At 43.7% G+C, this 27,500-nt stretch overlaps 2 protein-coding genes across 16 annotated transcripts in view; one reads left to right on the plus strand and one right to left on the minus strand.

The window, feature by feature from the left end:
• Nucleotides 1-2,017: 2,017 nt before the first annotated feature.
• Nucleotides 2,018-19,275, minus strand: LOC139609592 (protein Shroom2-like). 7 transcript variants are annotated; one of them, XM_071464378.1, is made up of 13 exons: nt 19,131-19,275; nt 18,388-18,655; nt 17,334-17,482; nt 11,164-11,265; nt 10,850-10,867; nt 10,256-10,378; nt 7,822-10,135; nt 7,355-7,410; nt 5,171-5,785; nt 4,244-4,747; nt 3,973-4,147; nt 3,595-3,867; nt 2,018-3,496 (listed from the first exon to the last, which is right to left on the minus strand). In XM_071464378.1, exons 2-13 carry the CDS (start codon nt 18,604-18,606, stop codon nt 3,224-3,226), a joined length of 4,821 nt encoding a protein of 1,606 aa, XP_071320479.1. In that variant the 5' UTR covers nt 18,607-18,655; nt 19,131-19,275; the 3' UTR covers nt 2,018-3,223. The 7 variants fall into 7 exon arrangements, with proteins under 7 accessions (XP_071320479.1, XP_071320480.1, XP_071320481.1 ...); XM_071464379.1 differs by lacking the exon at nt 11,164-11,265; XM_071464380.1 differs by lacking the exons at nt 10,850-10,867; nt 11,164-11,265.
• Nucleotides 19,276-19,287: 12 nt separating this feature from the next.
• The window catches only part of LOC139609590 (uncharacterized), a 38,268-nt gene continuing 30,055 nt past the window's right edge, over nt 19,288-27,500 (plus strand). For 3 of the 9 annotated variants that reach the window (XM_071464373.1, XM_071464372.1, XM_071464374.1), the window contains exons 1-4: nt 19,417-20,241; nt 23,110-23,545; nt 25,336-26,971; nt 27,147-27,410. In XM_071464373.1, coding sequence (XP_071320474.1) covers nt 23,155-23,545; nt 25,336-26,971; nt 27,147-27,410 — 2,291 coding nt within the window. In that variant the 5' untranslated portion in view covers nt 19,417-20,241; nt 23,110-23,154. Of the gene's footprint in view, nt 19,385-19,414; nt 20,242-23,109; nt 23,546-25,335; nt 26,972-27,146; nt 27,411-27,500 lie in introns of those variants that run through there. The other 6 variants (XM_071464370.1, XM_071464368.1, XM_071464369.1 and 3 more) reach the window with 6 other exon arrangements.

The raw sequence follows: 27,500 nt of genomic DNA on the forward strand, positions 1-27,500 counted from the left end.
TCCATCAATAGATCAGATGTGAGCAGATACAGAATTAGCCTGAGGTTTATGGGGCTCGTCAGATGTTTACGCTGCAGTGCGGCTGTTTGTTCAGTCTGTTGTCTGATGTTCAAACAGGCACAAGAGTGAGAAGCTGTTGAACAGAATCATGCACCATGTGATCCACTGTCTTTCAACTCTGCCAAACAGCTGAGTTCAAATAATTCAGGGCTTTATGTCAGAAATAAACGTCTTCAGAATATTTCCAGTGACTATAACAATCATCTCACTCGTTTTCTTTTACAGTATCTTAATTATTCAACTGAAAGCCGTGTTAGGATAAGAGGTTTGACTGAAATCCAAAAATATGGACTAATTAAAAAGAAATAAATGGGAAATCATCAAAAACAGCTGATAATTAATGTTTTTATCGGTTTCATCACTTCAAATATAAAAGTGCAAATTAAACAGACACATACAGGATGTTTCAAACACAGATTCCATAAATAAACCTTTTACATTAACTTATTGAATTTAAAATGACACCTGAGTAAGGAAATCATTTTTATCAGTGATAGGTTCACTGGATTCATCATGTGACGTACCTGAGAGCTGTCTGAGCCGCCTTCACCTCCGAGACCAGAACACAGACCGACAAGCTTTCTGTTATTCACAGATGCAGCACAACACTTCCTCGTCTCGTTCATTAAAAACCTCGATACAGTTTCCCATCACACCTGTAAATGATTGACAGCAGACTCAGACAGAGGGCGGGCCTGAGCCTCATCTCACTCCTCTTCTTTTCTGACCTGGTTTGATCATGTGCTTCAACATAATTAACGCTGCTTTTCCTTTTTTGTTGGAGAAATGTTCTTTGAGTCGCAGGGTGACCTGCAGCTTTTTACAAACTCCCCAATAATCTCGCAGCCGAATAATAAAATCTATGTTCATTTATGTTCATCAGTGAATTTGCCACAGTTTAAGTCAGAACATTAGTGTGTTGGAAGTTGAATAAAGATGTGCAACAGTAGTTTTTGTCACAATCAGGATAAACAGGATCATAATTTGTCAGTTTAACATGTCCACCCACATTACAGTGAAAACCATCAGAGACGGAGTAAAACACTATGTTTTCTGGTGTGAATGGATTAATTAAAAATAGTTTTTTAAAGTGTGTATATACTTTTGTCTGACTGAACCTGTTGCAGTTGCAAATAAAAACACTGTGGATACATGAGCCAAAAAAACGTCCTCCCACTTACAGTTGAATCATTGTTTGCCTTGAGGGCCCATGACTGAGAATAAAACTAACAGCATGAGCAGCAGAGAAAAACTAAATCTGTGAGTGAAAGTTTTTTAAACTTATGCTTCTTGTTCATTTAGATGATAGATAATTTCACAGCCTTCACAGAACATTACAGAAGGATGCTGTGTTAGGATGTTATGATGTGTTCAAACATTTAGTTCTGGTCTTAAAGGGAAACTGACATAAACCCACCACACTCAAAACAAAACACAGGACCTGATCCCGTATCTACCAGGTGCAGTAAACGTGTTGTAAAATGTCCCAGTGTGGGGCAGTAAAAGTTCCTACAGTACGTCAGCACTGCCGGGAAACAACAGGAAACTGAAGGGTGTCAGAGTTTACATGATTATCAAAGGCCTGGTGAAAAAAAAACATGTGCAAACAAAAATTCATCCTGATATCAAAGTAAAAACATAAAAAAATATCAAACCGATTCAGTCTGGGCTCCTCTAACGTTCGTCAACTGAACAATACTTTTGGTTTTGGTCTTTTGGTCTAGTAAAGGAAGAAAGAAACTTCAGCCATATTAATACATCAACTGAGAATCAGACCTGTACCTACACTTTGTTCTTTCCAGATACAGACACCGAGACATAAACACATCCTCTACTGCTGCACCTCTTTACAATTCAGCTTCATAATGACTCGATGAAATGAGATTTCCGCAGCGAGCGTTTGTGAAATTAGAAAAATGCATTAGATATGAAAGCAAACGACAGATCAGCAGGTCTCTCAGCTTTATCATTTTATTGCTTCCAAGTTGGTGAAAGAGCGCACTGCATACATAAAGTGTGGGCTGAACACAGTACCCAGGGGCACGCCCACGTCTGTCCATGAAGATCACAGTGGTGGGAGGCTACAGTAGGCACGTCTTCAGATAAGTAGATATGTAGAGTCCCCTAAAAGGACCAAAGCAGAGAGTAAAGTGCTAACTTCATCTTTCAGCTCCACAGAAAACACCAGCTGCACCTCAGTCCTTCACAAGTAGAAAATGTACACGAGTCAGGAGGATGTCTGGATGGGAGCTTCAGCTAAAAGCACTGAGTGTGAATGAAAACCTGAAATGATCCTATAGGAGCAACATCTGTAGAGCAACATCTGTACTGCTGGAACAATCAGCATCGTCCTCCGGTCCTCAGACCCACCTCTTATTCTAGCAGGAATGAAAGAGCTCCACTCCAAAACCAGAGGGTCGTCACGTCTTGGTCGACGGGGGGAAAACATTTTCCCTTTCTCCAAACACATTTTCAAAAGCCTACAATAAATTACTAGAAAACATTACTTTGAATCTTAAAACACACGTGATGATAATTCATTACAAACGCAGCCACAAGTAGCCGAGCAGTGAACACAAATATGAAAGGAGGAGATGAAGAGACAAAAGAACGTGTTGGTTCACGCACCGGGTGAGAAAATATGATATGTGTGTAGAGACTACACTTGGCTCAAGTTCTTGTCTTCGCCCTCCCGTGTTGGTGTCTAGGCCGTTTAGGAGCAAAAATACCATCTTTTAGTGTCAGAGGATTTAACTGTGGAGATAAAATCATGGGGTCAAAAGATGTTTTTGTATAAACACCAGGTGGGTCACTAAGATATGTAAAAATAAAAGACCCATCACCGAGGAGACTGTCGGCCTCCACAAGGGTCCAGAGCTCATTTCTAATCAACTTCAGGGAGTTTTACATAAAAAAATAAATTGATAAATTTCATGCTGTTGCTCCAGAATGAATGAGCTGAATCTTTAAGAGCTTCAGGATCCAGATTTTTTGTGACTTCTGTCCATGTGATGTCCATTATTATTAGTATTAACTGTGAGAAACGATAACGACACCACTGGCATGAAAAGAGGCTTCAGACGGCTCAGTCATGAAGTTGGACAACAACTAACGACGACGTCCTCGGTCTCCAGGTTCCTCAGCCCTGATCCAGTCAGCAGCATCAGAGCCGCGGCCTCTGCTCCAGCGGCAGACTGTCCAACAGGCACTTCAGCTGCTCCTCGCCCAGCTTGATCTTGTCCTCCAGTTTGCGCTGCTCGATGATGAGAGCCGACTTCATCTTGACGAAGTGCCGGTAGTCGTCCAGGCTCTCTGCGTCCAGGTGGACCTCCATGATGCCAGAAACCAGCCGCTCTCGACGGTCCAGGTTCTCCTTCAGCTCCTTGGCGTCCTCGTGCTGACGCATCAGCAGCTTGCGTTTCTCTGTCAGGGTGCGCTGATGGAGAACAGATGTTATTCAGCAGATCAGAATGACGGCATAAATGTCATATGAATTATATTTTTGTTTCCTGCCCACATGTGATGGACGGTTACCTTCTCCTCTGGTGGAGCTTCGTCCTCCAGGCTGTTGAGGGCGTTCTCCACGCGGGCGAGCCGCCCCGACAGCGACAGCAGCAGGCTCACCACTTTGTCCAAGTCGCCCACGAACATGCGGAACTTGTCGAGCTGGTTGGGCTGACAGAGGCGCTGCACCGTGGCCTCCACCTCACGGCCCAGACTCTCGTTCTCCTCCACGTCCTCCTGCAGGCTCTGCCGTGCCTCCCGCAGCACCTCCAGCTTCCTCGCCAGGCTGGAGATCAGCTCTTGCTGGAGAAGAAAAATTCAGTCCACTTACTTTCCACTTACAAAACCTCAGTGAAGATGAACAGATTGATGGGGATTAACTGTCTGTCTGTCTGGTGTGTGTTTTACCTTTTTACTGGCCAGGTCGACGTCCAGCTCATCCTCAGAGTCCTGCTCCTCCAGCTGCCCCTGCATGTCCTTCATCTTGATGAGCAGCTCGGCTTTGGGAGCTGATGTGTTGTAGTAGGAGGAGCTGGGCACCAGGGAAGCTGCCGCTGACACAGACACGTCCTCCTCCTCCCTCCTGACACACAGCAGAGCACATTGGGACTGTAATGAAAGCTCTGACCACCAGAGGGCAGGCTGAGTGAAGGTTGAACAACCCGACTGTGACACTTACCTGTCCGGGCTCCTGGGGGATGAGGTGGGCAGCCTGGAGCTGGTGGAGGCCCTCCTCCGCTGGTGGGCCCCCTCCAGGACCTGCTCCTCTGAGGGGAAGAGTCCCTCCATGAGGTCCATGGTGGTCTTCCTGCCGCTCTGGTCAAGGATGTCCACCAGGGACTTGTCTTTACCCATGATGTCCCTGGCCAGTTCCTCTCTCTTGGCGTCCTCCTCTGAGCGCCGAGCGCCTGCTGAGCTCAGCTCGGAGACCGTCTCCTGGCCCGGGTCCACAGCGGTCTGACGGGTGTAGGCGCTGAACAGGGACGAAGCCGAGCGTTCTGTAGCACCCAGACAGGGGATGTAGGGCGGCGGCTCGAAGGCGCTGCAGATCTCGCTGCTCTGGGGCAGGTAGGCCCGCCCCTCCCGATCTGAGCTGCTCTCGGCGTGGACGATCCTCACGGGGACTTTCCTCACCGGACTCTTCACGTCCATCATTTCTGCGAGCTTAAACTCGTTCTCTGACCTGGACATGAACCAGATCTCAGGGTCAGGATTTTTTAACAAACACCAGAGCTAAGCAGTCGACTCTTTCTGATTAAAGGACGGATCGAACAGTAGAACTGCAGTAGAGACCAAACCAAACCAACAAAATTACAGCCTCCAGTTTGATTCTTCTCAGGCTGCAGAGGAAATCCACAACGTGCACAATCAGACTGTTTCTGTGGGCGCATTTTACATTTCAGGCATTTGACAAACATGTGCTACTTGTCAGGCTAAACTCTTAGCGGAGGTCTGATGTGTAAGTCTGTTATTGTGTTATTTGTCACATCTCATTTTCCCTCCATGTGAGCTGTTGCTCAAAGCCTCTTCCATTAGAACAGAAGGAAAAGCTTTACATAACGAGGGGCGGTGAGGAGACCTGAGGCGCTTCGGCTAAGCTGCTTACCTGAGCGGTGAGTCATCCTGCACGGACACAGCTGGCGGCTTGTCGGTCAGTCTCAGCGGTGCAAAGTGTGGCGAGGGGGACCGCGCTCGATCCGCTGTAGGAAGAGACAGAGCAGCCGTCCAGGAGGAGGATGGGGATGGAGAGGAGGAAGGTGGAGGGAACTGCTCCTTCTCCTGCTCAGTTTCTACATCTCCTTTACTCATGTCTGGTCCGGGTGTCCTGCTGAGGTGAGGGGAGTTGGCCGGGGCGGAGCCCGCGGAGGAGCCCGGGGCAGCAGCATGGTGCTGGGTGTCGGAGCTGGATCTGGACAGAGGCTGGAGCGCTGACTGGTCTGCCTGGGCGCCAGCGAGGAATTCCTGGGAGGAGGATGTGGTTTCTGGGCCTAAATGGGGCCTGGGCGGCGGCAGGAGGCCCTTGGTTTGTGGATGCTGGGAGCCGGGGTTGGGGCTGAGGCTTCGAGGGCCAGAGGGGAGTGTGGTGTGGGAGGGACTGGCAGTGTCTGGTTTGAGCCTGTGGTCAGAGAGGCCTGGGACTGGGCCCTCATTTCTGGGGAGTGACGGGGCCGACTGTGGGCTGTGGTCAGGCTGGTATCGTAGCCTGTTCTCTGCCTTCCCTCTAGAGGTCAAAATAAAGACAAACCTCATCAGTACCTGAAGGTAACATGGTCTCAAACCTCCCACAGTGTATTGTTTTGTGTCCTACAAGATCATAATCACACTTAATTACTCTTTTCATTTACAATGATTCAGTTTGTTCTCTTCATTAAGCTGTTGGAAATGTTTGCATACTGGTCCTCATGGATTCGTCCATATTCACTGTGTTTTCAGTTGTACTGGGAGGAAATGAGACATCAACTCAAACTCTGTCAACACAACATGAGTCAGAAGTTTTTTGTCTGTTTGAACCACAGCTCTGTTTAGAAAAACAAGTCTGTGACTGTGGAGGTCCGTGTATAAATAAGTGGATAAAACAAACTTTCCAGCGCAGAATTCAAATTTTTAATCCAATAAGCAGAAATGGCTGCAGAAATCAGTCTCAGCCTAACTTAAGTATCAACAGTAAATCTGAATTTAATGCTCAAATTGCTCTTAATTTGGAAGAGTTGGAGACCAGCCAATTAAATACACCTTACAGTAATGATGGACATGATTAAACCTCTCAATCATTTATGTACCAGCAGAGTGAGGAGCAGAAGCAGCTCTAAAGGCTTCATTAAACATTTCATATTCAGACTGAGGTAAAATTGGTTCGAGGATCGTCTCATATATAAATTAAGGGTTCTGGTTAATGGTGAACGTAAAGCCAAGCTGCATAAATGACCTCAGACTTCAGTGTTTATTCAAACACCACCCACTGAAAAGGCGCCTGAAGTAAAACTAGAAAGACAGAATTCTTGGGTTCGTTGACACTTGTGGTTGAATATCACATTTCCTGAGGAGTGTTACATCCTCCCCTGTGCAGAACACAACAAACTAACAAAGGAGAAAATGCTGTGGATTCATTTCCCCTTTTGACCATGAAAATGATCACACAGACAACAGGTATGTTTTCTTATTCTATAGCAGCTTAAGAATAAACTGATACACTCTCCACCCGCCGTAAATCACCAGTAACTGCACACACACTTTTGTAAATCTAGGTGTAGTTTCCTACAGGAATCCAGGAGATACTCCTCACCTCAACAACAGGAGATAAAGTTGGAAAAGGGATCTAGTGTGACAGAAAACGATCATTTCCTTTCAGCCCAGGAAACTTGAAATGGGAAACTGAGACCTGTCCTCTTCCTGCACTGAAACCTCACCACTCTAATACATTCCACATTTACATGAAACTTCACAAGCATGTCTTTTAGGCGGATGTTTCCGAGTAACCGACAGGTCAGAGTGAGCACGTAGGTGTTCAGCATTTTGCTACAACACATGTGGATGTTGATGCCGACACTTCGGAGGATAGTAACCAGCTGTTTGACCTTTCTCTGATCTGACCAACCATGGGCCTTCCTGCTACCCTTCATTGTGTTTTTATCGCACTGAGCCCTGTGGAACTCAATATAACTCAACATAAAGAGTGAATAATAATAAAAAAATGTGTTTGGAGGCCAGTTTTGATTTCTTTGTTTTACCCACGCAATTTTTAAAGTATTTTATCTTATATATGTTCTGTAAAAACAGAGTAAAATCTCACCTGGTGGTGTAACTGCTCTGCTGGGCTTGAGGGTCTCTCCATGATGAAGGAATATTCTGCAAAATAAAAGGTAAAGTTAAGGGCTTTGCTAAATGCAGACTGCCCTCTACAGAAACTGACAGCCCTGGCTTCTTGTGCGTTTACATTTCGACCTCTTGTGGTCATGCATGTTACTGCATGACTTATTTGTCAGAAGCAAAAAATGAAAGTAGCGTGATGTTAGTTTTCTTTTCACCATGACTTCATTTTTTTCTTAATCTTAAACCAGGGGTTTAAGTTTCCTTAATCTCACCAAACCTTAACCAGAGGTTGCAGATCACAAAACAGCCCAGAACCTTTCGTTTACATGGTATATACATTAACCATTTGGCTACTGGGGTGCGCTCAATCTACAGCAACAGCCTTTACTGACATCTATTGATACGTCAAATAGATCCGTTAAAAGATTCAGAAATATTAAAACCCACCTGTGTACAGAAGTCTGCAGAGGGGGAAGATCTGGATCTCTCATGGATGCAGATGGCCTTCTCCTCAGCATCTGCATCTAGGATATTCTCTGCAGAGTGATACCTCCCTTGCGTCTTGGCCTCTGATGACTTCTTCTGTTTATTCCATGTGGCCTGGTACTCAGCGAAGGTCCCGAGCCTCTGCTGCTCTAGTGAGGTCTGTTTATTACCAGGGCTGAGGTGGTTGGGGTCTGCAGGTGGGTGAGCCTCCTCAGGCTCTCCGGAGGGAGTTCTCTGTTTGAGTTTGCCTGTCTCACCAAGGTCTGCATTCAAGTTTCCACCCTGACTTGACTTCAGTACAGGTCTGGAGAACGCCGGTTTGGCCTCAAAGAACTTCCTCCGCTCTCCAAAGGACCCTGTTTGAGGCTCTCCCTCCACTCCTACTTTGTCTATCTTGTCAGGCTCTGAGAAGGAGTGAGTCCTCTTTGCCAGAGGGAAGCGCTTACGTCCTCTAAGGCGTGCATTAGAAGTTTTAACCACCGGCGCCTCTGGTCCAAGGGGCTCTAAGTCTCGTCTCTGGAAGGAAGTGGCCTGGAGGACCCTGGCCTGTGCCTCTTTCAGGTGGTCCTTGTAGGTGTTGGAAAAGGAGACATTAGAAGACATAGCAGTCTCTGTGGATCTCCAGTCCTCTACCTCCTCATCTTCTGCATCGCATGTCAGCGTTGCAGCGCTGCGGCTCTTTTGCAGCTGAGCTCGTTTCTGCTGGATCTCTTTGCGGAGGGTTGTGGCGTAACGGTCACTGCGCCGATTCGCTTTTCCACCAGTATCCTGGGTGGAAAAGACACCCATGGTTGTAGCTGCTGATTGTCTCTCAGTGAGACTCCTACTCTCCTGGGCCAGGGAGTGGAGAAGCGGGGTTTTGAGGGGGGATATTCGGTGGTCTTCTTGAGGCACCCATGGGTCTTGCTGCCTTGAAAGACTGATCTTATGATCAATACTCTGATGTGTTGAAAAGTGTCTTTTCATGTCATTAGTTTGTCCTTCACTTCTCTTTGCAGCATCCTCTGGGCTGCGGCTTCGAACAGAATGCTCAGACGCTTGATGGTCATAATGAAGACCGTTCCCGAGGTGGGAATGGCTGTTACGCTCCTTATTGTCACTGTAAGGCATCTGGGACTGAGGTAGAGAATATTTTGCCTTAACGTTTGTCTTCATGGAACCTGGGAAGCCTGGTTCATTGCTATTTACCCAGTGAGGTTTCTCTGTTTCCCCCCTCCGGCCTTCTGCTTTTCCCTGTCTGAGCTCAGCGTTCTGAACCGAATGCTTGCTCGCCATGCTGTAGTATCTGCTGTGCCCCCCACTCTCCAAGTTTGGGTTTGCAGCAGAACTTGTCATGGATGCTGTGGAGTGCCGGACCTGTTTGCGGCTGAAGACATTAGTGGGCAGATCCTGGAGGCTACGATAGTAGTTTCCAACACTCTGAGTCTTGGTGGGAGGAGCTGATCTGGTCTGCAGGTAGAAGGGGCTCTCGTCACTGTATTGCCTCTGGTGGGCAGGAACCTGGGTGTGATGGGACTGTCTGACATCACTGCTGGACAAGGAGAAGAGTTTGTTGGGGTGCAGCTGGTTGTGGTTGTGGTCAGCTGCTGTGTTTGGGTGGAGGAAGTCTTTGGTGGGCAGTGGGTTGAAGCTGTGTCTGGCCTCTGAGGTTTTCTCTTGGTGAGATCTCGGACCATTGTGGTCATTATTTTCAGTCAGTTTTTCAAATGATCTGCCGTTGTTCTTTGTTGGGCCACTAGGCCCCTCGGAGTAAGGGAACACCTTTGTGGCGGCAAAACTGTCACTGCGCAGGGGAGGAGGCGGGGGAGGAGGAGACTGGGACTTCTTCTTCTCTGGTACCTGCCACACTGGGCCGGTGCTGGGTCTCCCTGCAATCGAAACCCGAGAGGCGGGCTGCTCCTCTGCCCGTGACCCCTCCCAGCCTCCACTCCCTAGCATCGGCTGGAGGTACCTGGGCCGCCCAACCTGTTGAGGCCCTTCGCTCTGAAGGCCCTTGAAGAAAATGTTTTCAGTGCTCGTGCCCTTCCTGCCAGATGTGCTCTGGTCATGAATGGGAGGGCTGGAGCCGTTGGAGAAACAGCTGAGCCCAGAGTCTCTTTTGCCTCCTGGTCCACAGAGTGGCTCAGCACTGCTGATGTATTTGGTCGGGGAAAGACGACCTGGTGGGTAGGGATGAGAGGGATGGTCCAGTCTCTCCATGTTGCTCACTGAGCTGAACTGACTGGTGCGCTGACAGTGAGTGTTCTGGTCCCCTTGAGTGGACGACTCTTTGGGCCTGAGGTCAGAAAAAATGCAATGGTTGAATTTGATGAATTATTGTTGTGCTATCAGAAATCTGTATTTATGCATTAAAAGAGACACACCAGAAAAGCTAAGAGAGGACTTAAAAACTCACCTTGCTTCATGTTTTGGTTGCCAGACTGGTGCCAGGGTGGCCTCTCTCCCAGCGGGCTCCGACTCCTCTTCTGTCAGCTTGGAGGAGTGCCAGGAATGGGGCCGTGAGCGCGGATCATTCTTCCTGCAAAGTAGAGAGCAAACAAAACACTTTACACTATCACAGGGGAGTATTTGACATTTCTGCTTCTTTACTGTTTTCCAAACTGAACATGAGAAGACAGATGGTAGGATTTTGTATAGTTTGACTTTTTTTTTTACAGGTTTTGGCACCAACATCCTTTTCCTCTAAGAGCTCCCTGTGCAACAAGTGCAGAGTTTAGAAAGTGCAAAGATTCTCTCTTGTAAACCTTCATCCTCACGTCCTTATTCAATACAGTTTCAAATACACATAATTCAGTTGAGTTGTTTGTCTACAATAAAAATCTGCTAATGGCATAAATGACAAACTGTATTTAAATGTTAGATTTCACAAGAGAATTTGGTTCTAATCTGCTTTTATAAAATCATCCATTAATTAATTAGCAGGAGCCTCAGAAACAAACTGATAACTTTATTGTAACATCCACTTTTCTCACACTGGACCTGCACGTACCCTTTGAAGCGGTTCTTCCTGGAGAGCATGTTGAAAGGGAAAATAATTACATGTTTAATGGATCATAGACGCTTCGCACAGTTTATTAAACCAGAGACAAAACCAACTGAAAGCACATGAGGTGGCTGAAGATCACAGGACTGAATACAACTATCGGACAACTACCACAAATGAACATGTCACAACTAAAGAACATCTGGTTTGGACAACTAGCACCGAAACACAACGAGCACAAAGCACAATGTAAAAACTCAATGACCAAAGATGACACAAACTACCAGCAAACACAGTGGGATGTGGCTGGCTGATGGTACCTCATAGAGCTTCGCAAAATCTTGGTGAGAAAGCTCCTCGCCACGTGAACTTCGGTTTCTGACGGCATTGTTCGTGGCGATACAACGTCAACCATTTTAGGCCTGATGGGCGGCGAGAGGGAGGAGGCAAAGAAGAAGCAGGAGGCGTCAAACATTCACAGAAGACAACTGTCAAAATGAATTTTTCCTCTCACTGCTTTTCCCAAGGAAACTTCACATCGGCTGTTGACCCGTCTTTTATTGTGAAGAGGTTTCACAACAGGAGAGGGAGACGGATCTGTCACAGCCATATGGCCCAGACAGAGCTTAGCTGCTTAGCTTTTAGAAAAATTAGACAGATGAGAAGTGGATCCACAGGATGGAAGGAAATCTGCCTCCCTGTATATCCCCATAAATGAGGGAATAATGTGTGGATTTAAGCACAAAAGGAACAAAAGGACAAACTATAATGTGATAATTGTTTAACATTTCAAATGCTGATATTTGGGGAGATTGTTTCCCAAGTTCCCAAGTTGAAATGTCAGACCCAAGTGAAATCTCTCATCCAAATGAGACTTCAGTCGCCCTGACTGAAACTTTAACCCTGCCAGGTCATGATGGAGACGCTGCATTCCTTCAGAGGAGGAATGCAGGGAGGTATTTTCCCTCCCTGCCGTGCCCTTGCTTCAAGTGGGACATCACCCAGGAGTCTGAGAGTCTCCCAGTCGCTGCCATGGAATAAAGAAAGAGAGACGTCTGTCTGACTCTGATGTCTTTACAAATCAAAGTGTTGTGGGTTTGACAGTTTGGTTGTTTTATTGTCATTTTCTAAAAGAAGTAAAGAAAAGATTAAAGGTTAAAAATGGTGATCCAGGATTATCTGATAAAACACAAATCAAACGTCTCTTTAAGTTTGATTTTCAATGTTTTTAAAAGCATCAGCACCAGTTATGGAGCAGCCGATCGGACTGTGTTTAATCCCAAACTGTTACCTTAACATAAAACCCTCCCTCTGTTCAATGTGACACAAAGTGAGAGGAGTGTTGCCTCCAAACAAGCTCCTGCACAATGGAAATGCAAATGTCTCTTTTTCTAAAGCTCTGAGGGTCTATTGTCAGGGGATACAGCTGGTCCACCGAGGAGGAGACGCCACCGCTCACTCCCAGGAAATATGAGTCGAACTTGGGCCGAGCTCATTCAAGAAGACATGAAACTACAACTCAGCTGACCCACTTGGCTGCAGGATTTGATAAAGGAGAAGAAGACTGCTGATCTCATCACTGACCGTGATTCACTGCACAAAAACAATGTTCTTAGACTAAATAATGAATCAGTTTACAGAACATGACACTGAAAATAATCATTAGTTGCAGCAGGTGGCTCAGAAAAACTAAGTCGTCAAACTGCAAAAATCACAACCTTAAATTAAGATTTACACCTGTTTACTGCAAAACTGAGTTAAAACAAGTTGATTTGCACTGAAGTTGGCGTCTGTATCTTCAACGAAGAAAAAGTAAAACAGGTTGAAGCAGCAGAATAAACAACATTTAACCTGATTTTAGCAAATAATCTGAATCACAAACAGGTTAGAACATTTTTTTCTGCTGTGACAGATTTGTTTCAAGAAAATCTGGAATAAAATGAAGTGATGATGAGATGTTTTGTAGACTGACTCACTCAAGTGTCTCTTGATGAAATGGATGAAGTGAAATGAAGCAATGACGAGACATTGGATCTTACCAGCCATCTGATACTGTTCTCTTTGTGTGTGTGTGTGTGTGTGTAATCTGTCTGCGTGACACCTCCACTTCACTCCTCCACAGCCGACTCCTTCAAAAGCACTTCAGGAAAAAAAAAAAAAAAAAAAAAGATGCACTTTGACACCACTTCTCCCACCAGTCTGACAGAAACGAACACTGAGGAATCTGGTAACTCCATGACTGAAGAGCCACTGCCCCTCCTCCTCCCAGTATGAACACACACACACAGACACACTCCACCTTGTGCTGCGGAGGAGATTTCCTTGGGGGATTATAAAGGGGGATTTGAGACGAGGGGGAGGAGTTATTGTCCTGTCCTACGTCCTTGCTGCAATCTAGTGTTTGGACTCTAAGAGTCTGGAGCTCAGTTTGTCACAAATGAAGGAACAGGACAGGAAGGTCATGACAAGACCACCAAGAACATCTCAGTCTGTTTCCAAAGATCCAAGACTTTTCAAACTGATGATAAATGATCATTAATATGAATTCAGGCATGTTTAATTAAGCTGCATTTGGTGCGTTATCAGCCTGTTTGTAGTACGTTCCATCACAAGTTTACATTTCACAGCCCAGTTTCTCTGTTCCAGATCTACCTCAGTGTCCTTGTCAGGAAACAGGAATGTTTGGCCTGGACCCATGTCTGTTTTGAGAGATACCAGCCAATGTCAGACTGAGGGGGAGGAGGAGGAGGAGGAAGATACCGAGTGGCTCCTTCACCATAGAATAACTCCTCCGCTGAGGGGAGGAGAGGCTGCAGGACTTAGAGAGTCCTGGTGTGTGTCAGGTTATTATTCTAGGGCTACATTTTAGTTTTAAAACTCATCTCGTCTATGTTTACTCCTGTCGTCCACACTACTCTTTCAAGCCCCTAAAACACAGACTTCTGGAAACTCTGCTGGACCCATTTCAGTGTGTTGTAAACCTACAGTCGCTCCCAGATTGGGTCTCATCAGCCTCCACTACCAGTGGTCAAAGTGCAACTGTCTTTGCTGTTCCTCGTAATATTTTCTGCAACTAATCAAGTGCAGAGTAGAATATAAGCAGCTAAAGTAGTAATGCACACAGCCTGTATTCAGAAACTGAGCCTGAAAACAAGCCGTCAGGACTTCTGGAACTTTGTGATGTCACAACAATACATATATAATACATACTTTCAGATTCATTTTTTTTCTCAGCTTTATATCCCAATAAACTGAATATCTTTGGGTTTTACCTGTCATCTAGGATAATCATTATTTTACTGCTATTTTTACTATTTAACTCACTTATTTTAATCTTTTACAAACTAAATGATTAATAATAATGAAAATAATAATTAGCTGCAGCCCTAGTTTTTTATCTTGCTAAGGATTTCTCCAATACTCAGTCCATGATTCAAACAAACCGATGCCCTGGTACAAAACTGTTCCACATGTTAAATGACTGATGACCTTCCAACTATCACTACCACTCATCAGCACCATTTCCTTTCCTAACCATCATCTCTATCACTTCCCCTCAGTGGTGACACATGTTGCTGATTCACCAGCTTGTTGGCACTGGAGGCCAAACAGCCGCCGGCAGCAGCAGCAGCCTGTGAGGCCGACCTCGCCGCGCTGAGCTCCAAACACGGCCACACAATAGAAAGTGCCAGCGTCATCACAGCTGGGCTTATCGGTGTGTGTCACCGCCCGCACCGGCAACGAGAAAATAAAAAGAGAAGGGAGGCTCTGATGTACCAAAGACAGCTGGAACATCTGGCTCTGGAGCAGCAATCACTGAGCTCTGCTCCGACACCTGGAGCAACACAATATTCATTCAGAGAAGCTAAACCTCGATTCATCGGCTGATGCCTGTGACTTAAAGCTGTTTCACGGAGGCAAACACACGTTCATTTAACACAAAGTGCTGGTGTTTACCTTATGTTGCAGTAAAGAGTAAAAAAAATGGGAAAATATATTTGTGTTTCGGCTGAACTGACCAGTTAATGAACTCACAATGAAGGAGGTCAAATATTTAAACACAACGTCAGGTATTTATGCGTTTTTGTCAGCTTTCTAAATGAGACTGAATTTCACTTAATGATGGAAAATAAACGCAGACAGTAAATCCCATGACTGTCTCTCTGAGGGTGTTTTGATCCAGATGTGGGTCCAGATGCATAATAAAAATAAATTTTCCTATGAATTTAAAAGGGTTCTCTACATCGATTAAATTATTAATTATTATTATGATAGATAACATATTGTTTGAGTAACGATGTCGCAATGATGTCTGAAAATACTTTAAATCTGTAGTTAACACTCAGCCTGTGTGTGTGTGTGTGTGTGTGTGTGAGAGAGAGAGAGAGAGAGAGAGAGAGAAAGGGACAACAGGTTTAAGTGTTGTAACAGAGATTTGACACACACATAACTGCCTTGTAAATTCACACAGAGCGACAACGCGACAACTTAAGAGCCAATTACACACACACACACACACACACACACAGTTTACCTTCTCCCACCTTCACACAAATCCTCAGGATGTTAAGAAAACAGCAGAAATCCCCTCGGAGCAGTTTGTCAGATTTGTTTCTACATTTACAGCTGGTCCCTTGTGAAAATGGGTCACTGTCTTTCAACCTTTATGTGTCATCTGGACGGAGAAAACAGCTACCTGCTATCTCAAACTCATTCACCGCTTCCTGATCCAATCCCATTTGTCATGATTGAATCAGAGGAGATGAAATAAAAAGAGGCAGAGACAGAGGGAGAGAGAGAGGGAAGAGGAAATACCTGTGAGTGGAAAATCTTCTCTTTATCTTCTACACAGCAAACATGTCCAGAGAGCGGAGAGATCAGACAGGAGCGCCCACTCTGTGCTTGTTGGAGTAGCCAAAGCCCCTGAAAACAATGGGCTCTGCTGATATGGCCTATCCCACTAAGTAGTGTCAACTCACCTAGGCAACATGGACTGTACCACTCGTCCTGCAAACAGGGGAGGACGCCTGGACTGAGGCAGCTCTGAGGACGACTGAGTGACGCCTCACAGCAGGTTTTTAAATCTCCCCTCTCCATACACGCCTGGCATTCGCTCTCTAAACCGCCTCGCATCAAGTGTTTTCTCAGCAGAAGCTGGTTGTTGAAACACAACCGTGGGCCCACCTTTCCCTCCTGTTGACTCGAGCCGCTCTGCAAAGCTGAGCCCAGGCCCGTGGCTTTGCAACTAGTAATTGGATTCAGGCTTTAAGTCTCTGTTGCCATTTCCCAGTGAGCAGATGAGTATATAATTCTGACATAAGTGCAAAGACAAAACTACAGAGATGAAATCTTCTTTCCTAATTAATACGATTTTTTTTAGTGGTCACTTTAATTCTATTTTTTGAAGCACTTAAATGCTTTATTTCTATTATTCTATTTTATTTTACTGTCATCGTAAGAGGATTTGGAGCTTAAAAATGTAAAAGTAAAACACACACACACACACTCCATAATAAACTCAAGCCTCCACAGGGTGGAGCTGATTCTGCCTCCTGACGCTCAGACAACATATGAGCTTCAAACACAAGTTAACCCCATACAGAAATGTCATATATGACATATATGTTCTATATCAAGAGTGATGTTGGCATATACATCATCTATAAGGTGATATATTATCATCACATATGTACATCCTCTGGATACATGAAGATATAAGTTTATATCATGTAAATTGCCTGTAGTAAAACATGTATATGGGTATATATTAATATAATATATATAATAATATAATATAAAGCTTCTACTGGTATATTAGTGACTGTAACCTCATTTCTATAACAGTCACACTCAGGGCAGACGCTGGTGCACTGGAGCCAATCAGCAGCACACACCTTGTTTATAATGAGCAGCATCGTCAAGACAACGAGCTGCAAGTGTGGAGCAACTCGTTTCAGGGGCTTTGTCTCTGATTTTCATTTATCCCCGCTCACTGCTGATCTGCACAGGCTGTCCAGACCTGAGGGTTGAACTGGGCTAAAGGTCGACCCCCTCTGCCTCCCAGGACCACCAGTGGAGCGAGAGTGGTGCTGGTTTTAGGTGGGTGAGGTCTGCCGGGTCAGTGTCGTTGCGGCTGTCAGAGGGGACTCCCCTCTGTCTCATTTATGAGTCATTATCTGAGCTCTGAAATAACAGCGTTGGCTGGAGCCCAACTGCCTCCACAATACCCGCTTTTGTTTTACCCTCAGGGGCAAATGAGCAGAGGCCCATGTGTGAGGCTGTCAGGCTGCGTCTGCCTCAGCCCACTCCCCTCAAGAAGACAAATTAACAGTTGGTGATTTTAGGAGTTTCAGGACACAAAGCTCTTGTTTGCTTCTTGTTTACAACTAATTTTATTTTGATAAAGTTGAGAATATTGACCTATTTTGTTTCATTTCCTTCTATTTTTCCCAGTAAGGCACAAAAACTCAGGTATCTGCTGTTGCGGTACCTTCGGATCACCAGGGTCAGGGTCTTGTGGGAGCTCTTCACCAGGCAGATGGCCTCCTGACGGGAGCCGCTGAGGGGAACGGCGTTCACGCTCACCATCTCATCACCGGCCTGCAGACGGACTGCTGCAGCCGCGCTGCCCTCCTCCACCTGAGCACACACACAGACAGACAGGTGATTTTTATGTCACAAAGTGGAGCAGGCTTTTAACCTGTCAATGCTAACATGCAAAGCAGTATTTAATATGTAACATGCTAACTGGAAGCATGTTAACATACTGGCATTAGCATGTTATAGTGTGGAGAAAATCTCGAAGAGCAGTAGAAACAATATGACAAAAGCAGCAAACCATGGAGAGAGATGACTGAGGTTGCACAACAGGTACAACAACCATTTCTATTTCTTTTCTCCATCAGTGTTTTCCTCAGGATGTCATTTCATCCTGCGGTGGCCGGCAACCTGAGCTCTCTGATTAAAAATTAAATCCTGCTCCGGCTGTAACCTGAGGTGGTCGGTGGTGCGTGGCTCCACGTAAACTGTAAACAAATGGAAAAGGCTTCTGGTATCTGCTGTGCAACATGTTGCATATGAAGCATTAGCACTGCTGGGGTTTTGGGTCCAAAGATAAAATGACTTTTTTTTTGAAGATTTATCATCAATTAATTCCATCAAATTAAAATTTAAAAGCTCTTTTAAATCTCAGGTTTTTAATTTGAGCATTTGAATTTATTTTCTAACCAGAGCTCCATACTTAGAGTTCAGATTTTGAGCATGATGTGTAATATCTCACACACCAGTGGTGTTCGGTTTAAAAGAAGACAGCTGCTCTAAGTAAAGGCCGATATCTCAGACACTGAACGGCTTTAAATTCTGCACCATGACTCTAATTAATATAAAACTGTTTGAGTTGATGAAGCTGCTTCTCAGACCCAGAGGTCTCACATGTTGCAGTGCAGTAATATCTGGCGTAAAGTCCCCACTCTGTTCTCTGCTCCCATGATGTTTTCATTGAAAAAGAAATTCAATGTGAAAATCAATAATGACAACAACATCACCTTGGTGATGACCAGAGGCTCTCGGTGCTCAGTTCCTCCCCTCAGGGTGAAGCCCCAGGGCGCTTTTCCCTGGAGCAGCACCTCCACCAGCTCTTCATCCTCCTCGCCTGCCTCCTCTCTCCTCTGCTGGCCCGTGCCTCGCCACTTGTGCACCTCCCTCCACCACCTCATCCTTCCTGCTGAAACCTGCAGGTTGCCTCTGTGGTCCACGGCATCCATGACGCCTCCGGCTCAGTGGGCTCCATCAGCATCAGTTCACTCTGAAAGGCTGAGCGGAGCCAAAACACCAGTCATTACATTTCAATTAATTAAGCAGGAGGTGAAATATGACATGATGATATGGGAATATTATCAAGATTAGAAAAAAAAACAGGCAAGTACTCTGATAATTGATTTAAACCAAATATGTTTTTTTATTTTAGCTTCTCAGATATGAATATTTAGTACAAGAATAGAAAATTTGGCTTTTGCAGATTATTTATGATGTAAAAACAATATTTTATATTTGTATCCATGCTTGAAAAACCAGGCAAGTTGATGAAATTAACCTGTAATAAATTTTTATTTAGTTACAAATATGTCAAAAACAAAATGAAGCTACTACAAATTAACCATAACGTTTTCAGCAGATTAAGCTAGTCACAATCAAGCTAATTATGATCTCATTAACGCTTGAACAACTTGGCAACATCGAAAAGTGACAGCTAATCGGTTTTTTGTGAAGTTTAGGAGATTTCACCTACTTGCAGATGCTGTTCTCTGAAGGAAGGTTTTAATTTAACTGGATGACTCGGACAAACTAAAGCAGGTTTTAATATTTCACAGCCTCAGCTTCCCACCGCCCGGCCCCTCTTATATACCCCTCCGTCCGTTGACGTTTGCAAACGTGAGTGATGATGTCACCGCGCCCCCTGGTGGCGACGTGCAGCGTCATCGGGCCGTTAGTTGCCTTAAGGTGCATCACTGAAACTCTAGCTTTCTTCTTCTCACGGAGCAGGTGAGTTTGTTCCTATCGTTCTTTCTTAAACCAATAAAAACATTAAAAAAGACGAAGAGATTTTCTATTAACTGTTTATTTATTCTCACAGACTTAATTGACGTCGCCTAATTAGTGATTGGGCTCAAAATGGCACGAAGAGAAACGGGACAGCACTTTGTGGGTTAAACACCTCGGTAATATTGGAAAGATATTTACAGATTGGAGCTTCCCGATGAAATAACTCAGAACTAAAATGTTGTAAAAATCTTTCCTGTCGTGGTAAAGTAGAAAATAAGCTACAACCCAGTTTTAATCAAAACGAGTCGTTCTCGGAGCTGGAGGAATAACGGTTGCTTTGACTGAGCAGGGACCGTCTACAAAGTGCAATACCGAAAACACTAACTTCACTCTTACACACTGTAGTGTCACAAAAATCATGTCAGACATTAATGGACTACAGTTAATTTGGAGAATTTGGGGGATTTTTTTTATTGGGATAAAAAAAAAAAGAGTGAAATTATTGAATATTTATGTAGTATGTGTTTTCGGTTTTGCACTTTGTAGACGGTCCCTGCTCACTGGGCGGCTGTACCTGAAGGTCTACCTGGTGTCTCCAGCTCCGAGGAGGACTCGTTTTGATTAAAACTTAGTTGGAGCTCATTTTCTACTTTACCACGACAGGAAAGAGACGTTGTTTGTTTTAGCTCTGAGTTATTTAATCGGGAAGTTTGAATCTGTGAATATCTTTCCAGCTTTACCGAAGTCTTGCTGCGACAAAAGTGAAAGTATGAAACACCAGGAAGCTCTCAGCAAAGAGACCAGCCAAACTCAACATGAGGATTAAAAGAGTCTCTCTGTGACTCTGTGCTACTCAGGTAAGATTAAGAAAGAAGAGCTGCACAGTTTTATGATGTTATGACTGAAACCTGTCGCCTGTATAGTACAGGTCAGGGGTCGTCAACCCTGCGGCTCCCTGTGGCTTTGGAAAATAAATAATGAGTATTTAATTTAAATTTATTTTATTTTAGTTCGTTGGTATTTAAAATGTTATTCTAAATTCGAAGATTATGGTGACCTTGTAACATTTAAATAAAACGTGTTTAATTTTTTGTCGCTCAAAATATGCGTCACAACTGTCGAAGTGTGACACCCGCCGGCACGCGATTTATTGACCTTTGACCCCCGGTATGTCAACCATGGATAAATCCAAGAAAAGAGAAGTTTTTGAAGAAAACATAACGTTTAATGCTACGTGGGCAGATTCATTTGCTTTCACTGCTGACGAGGAGAGCTCAAATAGACACTGAGTATTTTATCACTGAGACACTGAGTTCAAAATGTTTTTGTTGCATGCAGAAATAAAATTTCGTTTTCTCTGTAGCAGTTCATTGATTTCATAAATGCAACACACTGTAGTTTTTTTATACATAGCATAAAGGTAAAAAACAATATATGCAGTGTTATCTTCATTTTAGATGTCAAAAGGGTTTTGTGGCTCCCGGTGTTTTCTTTTCTGTGGGAAACGGGTCCAAATGGCTCTTTGAGTGTTTAAGGTTGCCGACCCCTGGTATAGCTGAAGAAGAGAACCTATAGAAGAAAAGAGCCTTCCCTTCTTTTTCCAATTATCATTTCGTCAACCACTTCTCAGAATATACCTGCGGATGATAAAGTTTATAAATTTGCCACCAGTGTTGCGTTACTTATATGTAAGGTGAAGCTCACCTCTTCCTCTAACTTTAAATTAGTTTGAGGACGTCCTAGTTTTCCGCTTTACTTCCTCTTCCTTATTTTCAGCTAAAATCTAATCAACAAATAAGATCCAAATCCAATAAAAAACACCACATTTTTATGGGATTTTTTTCTATATACAGTCAATGATTATCTTTCAGGACAAAACAAGGTGCGTTAATGTTATTTATAGATACTTTAAGCTCATTTATAATAAATTACTTAAGTTTGTGGTGCTGTTAGCAAAGTAGTTTCAACAAAGGTAACGTTCGCGCCAAAACTAGTTTGAAGTCGACCTTTATCTTTCTTGAGTATTGCTTTCTATTCAGCTGTAACGTTGCTTTGTAAAAGTTTTATTTAACAGAGCTATTTAGTAACTCACTCGCTATATATTTATTAGTCTTTAATTTGGCTCAGCCACAGAGGCGGCAGGCCAACAGTAACTAAACCGTCATGAAGTTAGCTTGTGCTGCAGTAACCTAGCAACCGTCCTCGTCCCCGAGACACAGCGGGACCGCGGATAGAGTGCACGTACACAGTGGTGACGTCATTCAGAGAAAAAAGACTTTTCTGGGCTTTGAAAAACTTTTACAAAGATTAAAACCGCATGGCTGAAAAATGTAGAATAGAAAGATTGATATTGGGCTGTGTGCACAGCTGGAGGCGTCCTGTTAACAGTTTTACAGGCCTCTCTTTTACTGTTGCGCTCTAAGGGAAAATGCTTTTTGGGCCACAGGGGATTTTTCGCTGCAAAACCACGAGTGGCCCCTGGGAAAAAATGGCTGCAAGGCTGAGCGGCCAATAAGGTCCGGCCTGCAGACCAGGGGGCGTGGCGTGATAGGGGCATGACGTGACATCCAGTTACACCCCCCAGGGGGCGTGACTATTGTTAAATATATTGTTTACTATACACAAACATCATCATTACCTGTTGCTTGTGCTCCGCCATAGCTCTTCTTCTGTTTCGTCATCTTAACGTTATTTCATGGGCTGTCTTTTCTAATTCACTTCGACCCAAAACGGTATGTGACTGAACAGTCCTCCATTGGCCGGTATTGTGTTTGGGGGTGTAACTGGATGGTCATGCCACGCCCCCTGGTCTGTAGTCTGCAGATGGACCCGTCTATAGTAACTGTTCCTATTTTTTACAACCTAGAGAATATTTTTCAATGTGTGCATTGTTCTGTATTATACTTTAGAAGTAAAAAAAAAAGTAAATATTATGACTAGTTAGTACTTGTCACTGTGGTGACGATATGAGGTAGCCGGAGGTAGCCAACCAGGTTGTGTTAATAAGCACCAAACAGATTTCTCTCATAATGTACAATGCAGAATTTGTATTTGTGTCTGTAATCGTGTCAAATACACATTGAAGCCAAAATGAATAAATTAAATTGCTTATTATACTTTCTGTATGGTTGTGTGAATGATACAGATGCTATGTAAATATAGCATTTATGCACTAGTCCTGCCTAAAATCATGTTGAGTTGCATTAACAGGCCCTCTGATATAATAAATAGTGTTGTACTTGCATTGTAACTAAAAAGAACACTATCTTGTACTGTCTTAGGTTTGGGAGATGTTTAACTCATACAGCTGCAACATTTGGCTGATGAATTGACTAGTGGATGACAGAACATTAATCTGCAACTAACTTGAGAACCAAATAATTCTTTCAAAGCAGAAAATTTTGCTGTTTATCAGCTTCAGAGGATGTGATGCATTTAAGTGATGCAGTGTGTAGTGTCTGCAAGTCTCAATCTTAGTCTACATGTGGCCTTAAAGGACCAGGTCTCAAGAATGTTTAGATCCCCTACTCTGCTGTTTTGTTTTGCACATTCTTCATCTTGGATAGACACCATTAGGACTGATGTTAAGCTGTTGAATTATTCCAACTGCATGATGTTTAGACAGTCCTGCAAAAAGGTTTCTGATGTTTAACATAATAGTTAACACATCACAGGCAAAATAATTATTTTGATTAACATTTTATTTCTGGTATCTTGTTTTTCAGATCGTTGAAGTTGGGTCTGTTTGCAGGACAAACAGAAGTCAGGACATGGCTTGTACATCACAGTCACAGTCTGCCTTAGAATATGTCCGACATGCCAGACACCACCTTGTGGGAGAATTAAAGAGTCTCTCTGTGATTCTGGAGAACTTGTATCAGGGAGAAGTTCTCACTGATGAAGAAGTTAGCAAAATACAGGCAGAGACCAATGACTTTGATAAAACCAGAGAAATACTGAGGTTAGTCACAAACAAAGGGGATGGAGCTTGTTATGAATTACTTAGGATTATTGACATGACAAGGAAGAGGACCTTGGGAAGGCCACCACCCCCCCCTGAGAAAAAGAGTGGAGCTTCTACTAAGAAATTTGACCTGCACCACTGGATCAGCTGCTATTCTTTCAAGGAAGACACAGAAATGGATATTAAGTATTTACGAGGTATTTTGATTCTGAGTTCTTGTTGATCATGTTACACATTTTTATTATTTATCATTGATCTGCTGATTGTATTTAATGCACTTTTATGTATTTGAGTATATACAGTGGGTACGGAAAGTATTCAGACCCCTTTAAATTTTTCAGTCTTTGTTTCATTGCAGCCATTTGCTAAAATCAAAAAAGTTCATTTTATTTCTCATTAATGTACACTCAGCACCCCATCTTGACAGAAAAAAACAAATGTAGAAATTTTTGCAAATTTATTAAAAAAGAAAAACTGAAATATCACATGGTCATAAGTATTCAGACCCTTTGCTGTGACACTCATATTTAACTCACATGCTGTCCATTTCTTCTGATCCTCCTTGAGATGGTTCTACTCCTTCAGTGGAGTCCAGCTGTGTTTAATTAAACTGATTGGACTTGATTAGGAAAGGCACACACCTGTCTATAAGACCTTACAGCTCACAGTGCATGTATGTATGCAAATGAGAATCATGAGGTCGAAGGAACTGCCCAAGGAGCTCAGAGACAGAATTGTGGCAAGGCACAGATCTGGCCAAGGTTACAAAAGAATTTCTGCAGCACTCAAGGTTCCTAAGAGCACAGTGGCCTCCATAATCCTTAAATGGAAGAAGTTTGGTACGACCAGAACTCTTCCTAGACCTGGCCGTCCAGCCAAACTGAGCAATCGTGGGAGAGGAGCCTTGGTGAGAGAGGTAAAGAAGAACCCAAAGATCACTGTGGCTGAGCTCCAGAGATGCAGTGGGCAGATGGGAGAAAGTTCCACAAAGTCAACTATCACTGCAGCCCTCCACCAGTCAGGGCTTTATGGCAGAGTGGCCCAACGGAAGCCTCTCCTCAGTGCAAGACATATGAAAGCCTGCATAGAGTTTGCCAAAAAACACATGAAGGACTCCCAGACTATGAGAAATAGGATTCTCTGGTCTGATGAGACGAAGATTGAACTTTTTGGCATTAATTCTAAGCGGTATGTGTGGAGAAAACCAGGCACTGCTCATCACCTGCCCAATACACTCCCAACAGTGAAACATGGTGGTGGCAGCATCATGCTATGGGGGTGTTTTTCAGCTGCAGGGACAAGACGACTGGTTGCAATTGAAGGAAAGATGAATGCGGCCAAGTACAGAGATATCCTGGAAGAAAACCTCTTCCAGAGTGCTCAGGACCTCAGACTGGGCCGAAGGTTCACCTTCCAACAAGACAATGACCCTAAGCACACAGCTAAAATAACAAAGGAGTGGCTTCGGAACAACTCTGTGACCATTCTTGACTGGCCCAGCCAGAGCCCTGACCTAAACCCAATTGAGCATCTCTGGAGAGACCTGAAAATGGCTGTCCACCAACATTCACCATCCAACCTGACGGAACTGGAGAGGATCTGCAAGGAAGAATGGCAGAGGATCCCCAAATCCAGGTGTGAAAAACTTGTTGCATCATTCCCAAGAAGACTCATGGCTGTACTAGCTCAAAAGGGTGCTTCTACTCAATACTGAGCAAAGGGTCTGAATACTTATGACCATGTGATATTTCAGTTTTTCTTTTTTAATAAATTTGCAAAAATTTCTACATTTCTGTTTTTTTCTGTCAAGATGGGGTGCTGAGTGTACATTAATGAGAAATAAAATGAACTTTTTTGATTTTAGCAAATGGCTGCAATGAAACAAAGAGTGAAAAATTTAAAGGGGTCTGAATACTTTCCGTACCCACTGTATATATTCATCCACTGTTAAATTCACGGTACATTTCTTTACTTACTGTTGTTTTAGGTCCAATGTCGTGCCACAAATATCAGGCAAAGCTGAAGGCAAAAGCACAAAGAATATCAAAGGAGTTTTGGATGGCAAACAAAAATCTCTTTGAAGGAAGCGACAAGCCTGATCTGTCCTACACATCACTTGTATTAGACACAGAAGGAAATTTTTCTCCACTTCAAACAAAGAAATTTAAGAACAGGAAAAGCAAGATGAGTCGCCCTAAAAAGCTAAGGACATACATTCCTGAGGACAAAGCAGAAATTTCCCCCAGTGACCTGCTGAAAGTGGATGAAAACATAGTCTTGGTTGGTAAGGCGGGGATTGGAAAGACAGCACTCACACAGGAAATGTTGAAACTCTGGGCAGAAGGAGAAAATCAAGAGCTAGATTACATTTTTTACTTTGACATGAGAGAAACATCCAACTTCATGAAGGATGTGAGCTTGGAGCATCTTCTTTTCGGTTTGTTCAGTGAACCAGATGATGACAAAGAAGAGGTGTTAAATGATATCAAGAAGAACTCAGAGAATGTTACAATAATTTTTGATGGAATCACAGATCTCTCATCTGTGGTGAAGAGACTTGTAAAGAAAGACCTACTACCTGATGCAAAAATCATTGTAACGTGCAGACCAGATGATGAGGACTTGTTCTCTGGAGACTTTCTCAGAGTGGAAGTGAAAGGCTTTAGTGAGCAGTCCATAACAACATACTTATCTACAATGCTCGACCAAGATCACAAGAAGGTTTTGAGCAACTTGGAGTTGTTAACTCTTTGCCACGTCCCAATGTATGCGCTGATGGTGGCTGCCTGCTTTCCATCAGAAGACTCTCCACAGCCCTGCACTATAACTGAAATATACATCAATATTGTTCGTTATTGCCTTCAAAAGAATAGCAACGTAACAATAAAAACCAAAGATCTAGATTCCTACATCAAAAACACAAGGAAGGAAATACTGTATTTGGCTGAGGTTGCTTTTCTTGCAACTGAAGGAAAAACTGTGAACTTAATGGAACGGCCCTGTGAAGACAGCTCTGTCCTTTCCTTCCTGAAACAACTTGTTATCAAAGCTGCTCATACTCAGACAAAAAACACATATGCATTTCTCCATTACACAATGCAGGAGTTTTTTGCTGCACTGTGGCTCTTCAAGAATACAGATAAAATTGAGGATGTTTTTCAGCAGTGCCTGACTAAAGAGATGAAACACATGAAGCACCTGATCCCTTTCATGTGTAGGTTGTTGAATGTGAAGAACCCAAGTTTGATGGAGTGTCTGATTCCAGCTGAGGAGCTCAAGGATACATCTGAGTGGTTCTTTGAGAAAATGATGACCACATTTTCTCATTGTCTGCGGAAGCAAGATGAGTGTGTTTCTGAAGACAGTGGATCTGGTGTGGACATACTGTTCTTATGCCAGTGCCTGTATGAGTCCCAGTGTCCTAAAGCATGCAAAGACCTTCTGGACAAACTGGACTACTGCCTGGATCTCACTGGACAGAGTCTCGACTCTTACTCTTGCTGTGCTATGGCCTATGTGGTCACTCAGTCAAAGGACAGGAAAATACAGCTGAACCTTGAAGACGTCACGGTATCAGAACAAGGAATGAAACAACTGTTTGGATGCCTTGAAAATGTCCAATGGTACATGTGTGCATGTGTTCTGAACGTCAAATTGCTGCTTAGGTTAACATTTCTAATTTAGAAGCTGTGGCACCTCAAGCAAGTATAGAAAATTGATGGAAAGTATATTGGGATGATCTTTTACTGATTACTTTTATAATGAGGAAATGGTCTTTGATTATTCTTCAAATTATAGGTGTGGCCCTCTGCGACGGCAGCTGTGGAAGATTGTCCTTCTCAGTGAAGGGCAGATGGACCACGACAGCTTACTTGGCCTTCTTGGAAGTCAGTTGCACCTTCCAGTTGAGGGTGAAAGAGAGCTGTTTGAAGGAGCTGTAAACGTCATGGAGCAGAATACCATGAAGGCTAATGTCTGTCTGTACTGGGACAGAGCGACTTCTGTCAGTGATAGTTTTTGTGAGTTCCTTTCAGAAGCTTTGCCATACATCAGCTCTCTCAGGTATGTAGCTAAAGTTTTAGTGTTTTGTTGATTTCACATATTTTCATTTTTACTCTTTTGTAAAAATTGTGCTAAAATGAAAATTCTTTT

This window comes from Trachinotus anak, unplaced genomic scaffold (genome assembly GCF_046630095.1).
Source record: "Trachinotus anak isolate AG129_WGS33_773 ecotype Australia unplaced genomic scaffold, CSIRO_AGI_Tana_v1 ptg000026l, whole genome shotgun sequence".
Taxonomy (NCBI): Eukaryota; Metazoa; Chordata; class Actinopteri; order Carangiformes; family Carangidae; genus Trachinotus; species Trachinotus anak.

Excerpts from the sequence above, each read along its gene's own strand:
- LOC139609592 (XM_071464378.1), bottom strand. The coding sequence starts at position 18,606 with ATGGATGCCGTGGACCACAGAGGCAACCTGCAGGTTTCAGCAGGAAGG. Across the intron at positions 17,483-18,387 it reads AGCCTCTGGTCATCACCAAG|GTGGAGGAGGGCAGCGCGGC; the intron begins GTGATGTTGTTG and ends GTGTGTGCTCAG. Across the intron at positions 3,497-3,594 it reads AAGCTCCACCAGAGGAGAAG|CGCACCCTGACAGAGAAACG; the intron begins GTAACCGTCCAT and ends GTTCTCCATCAG.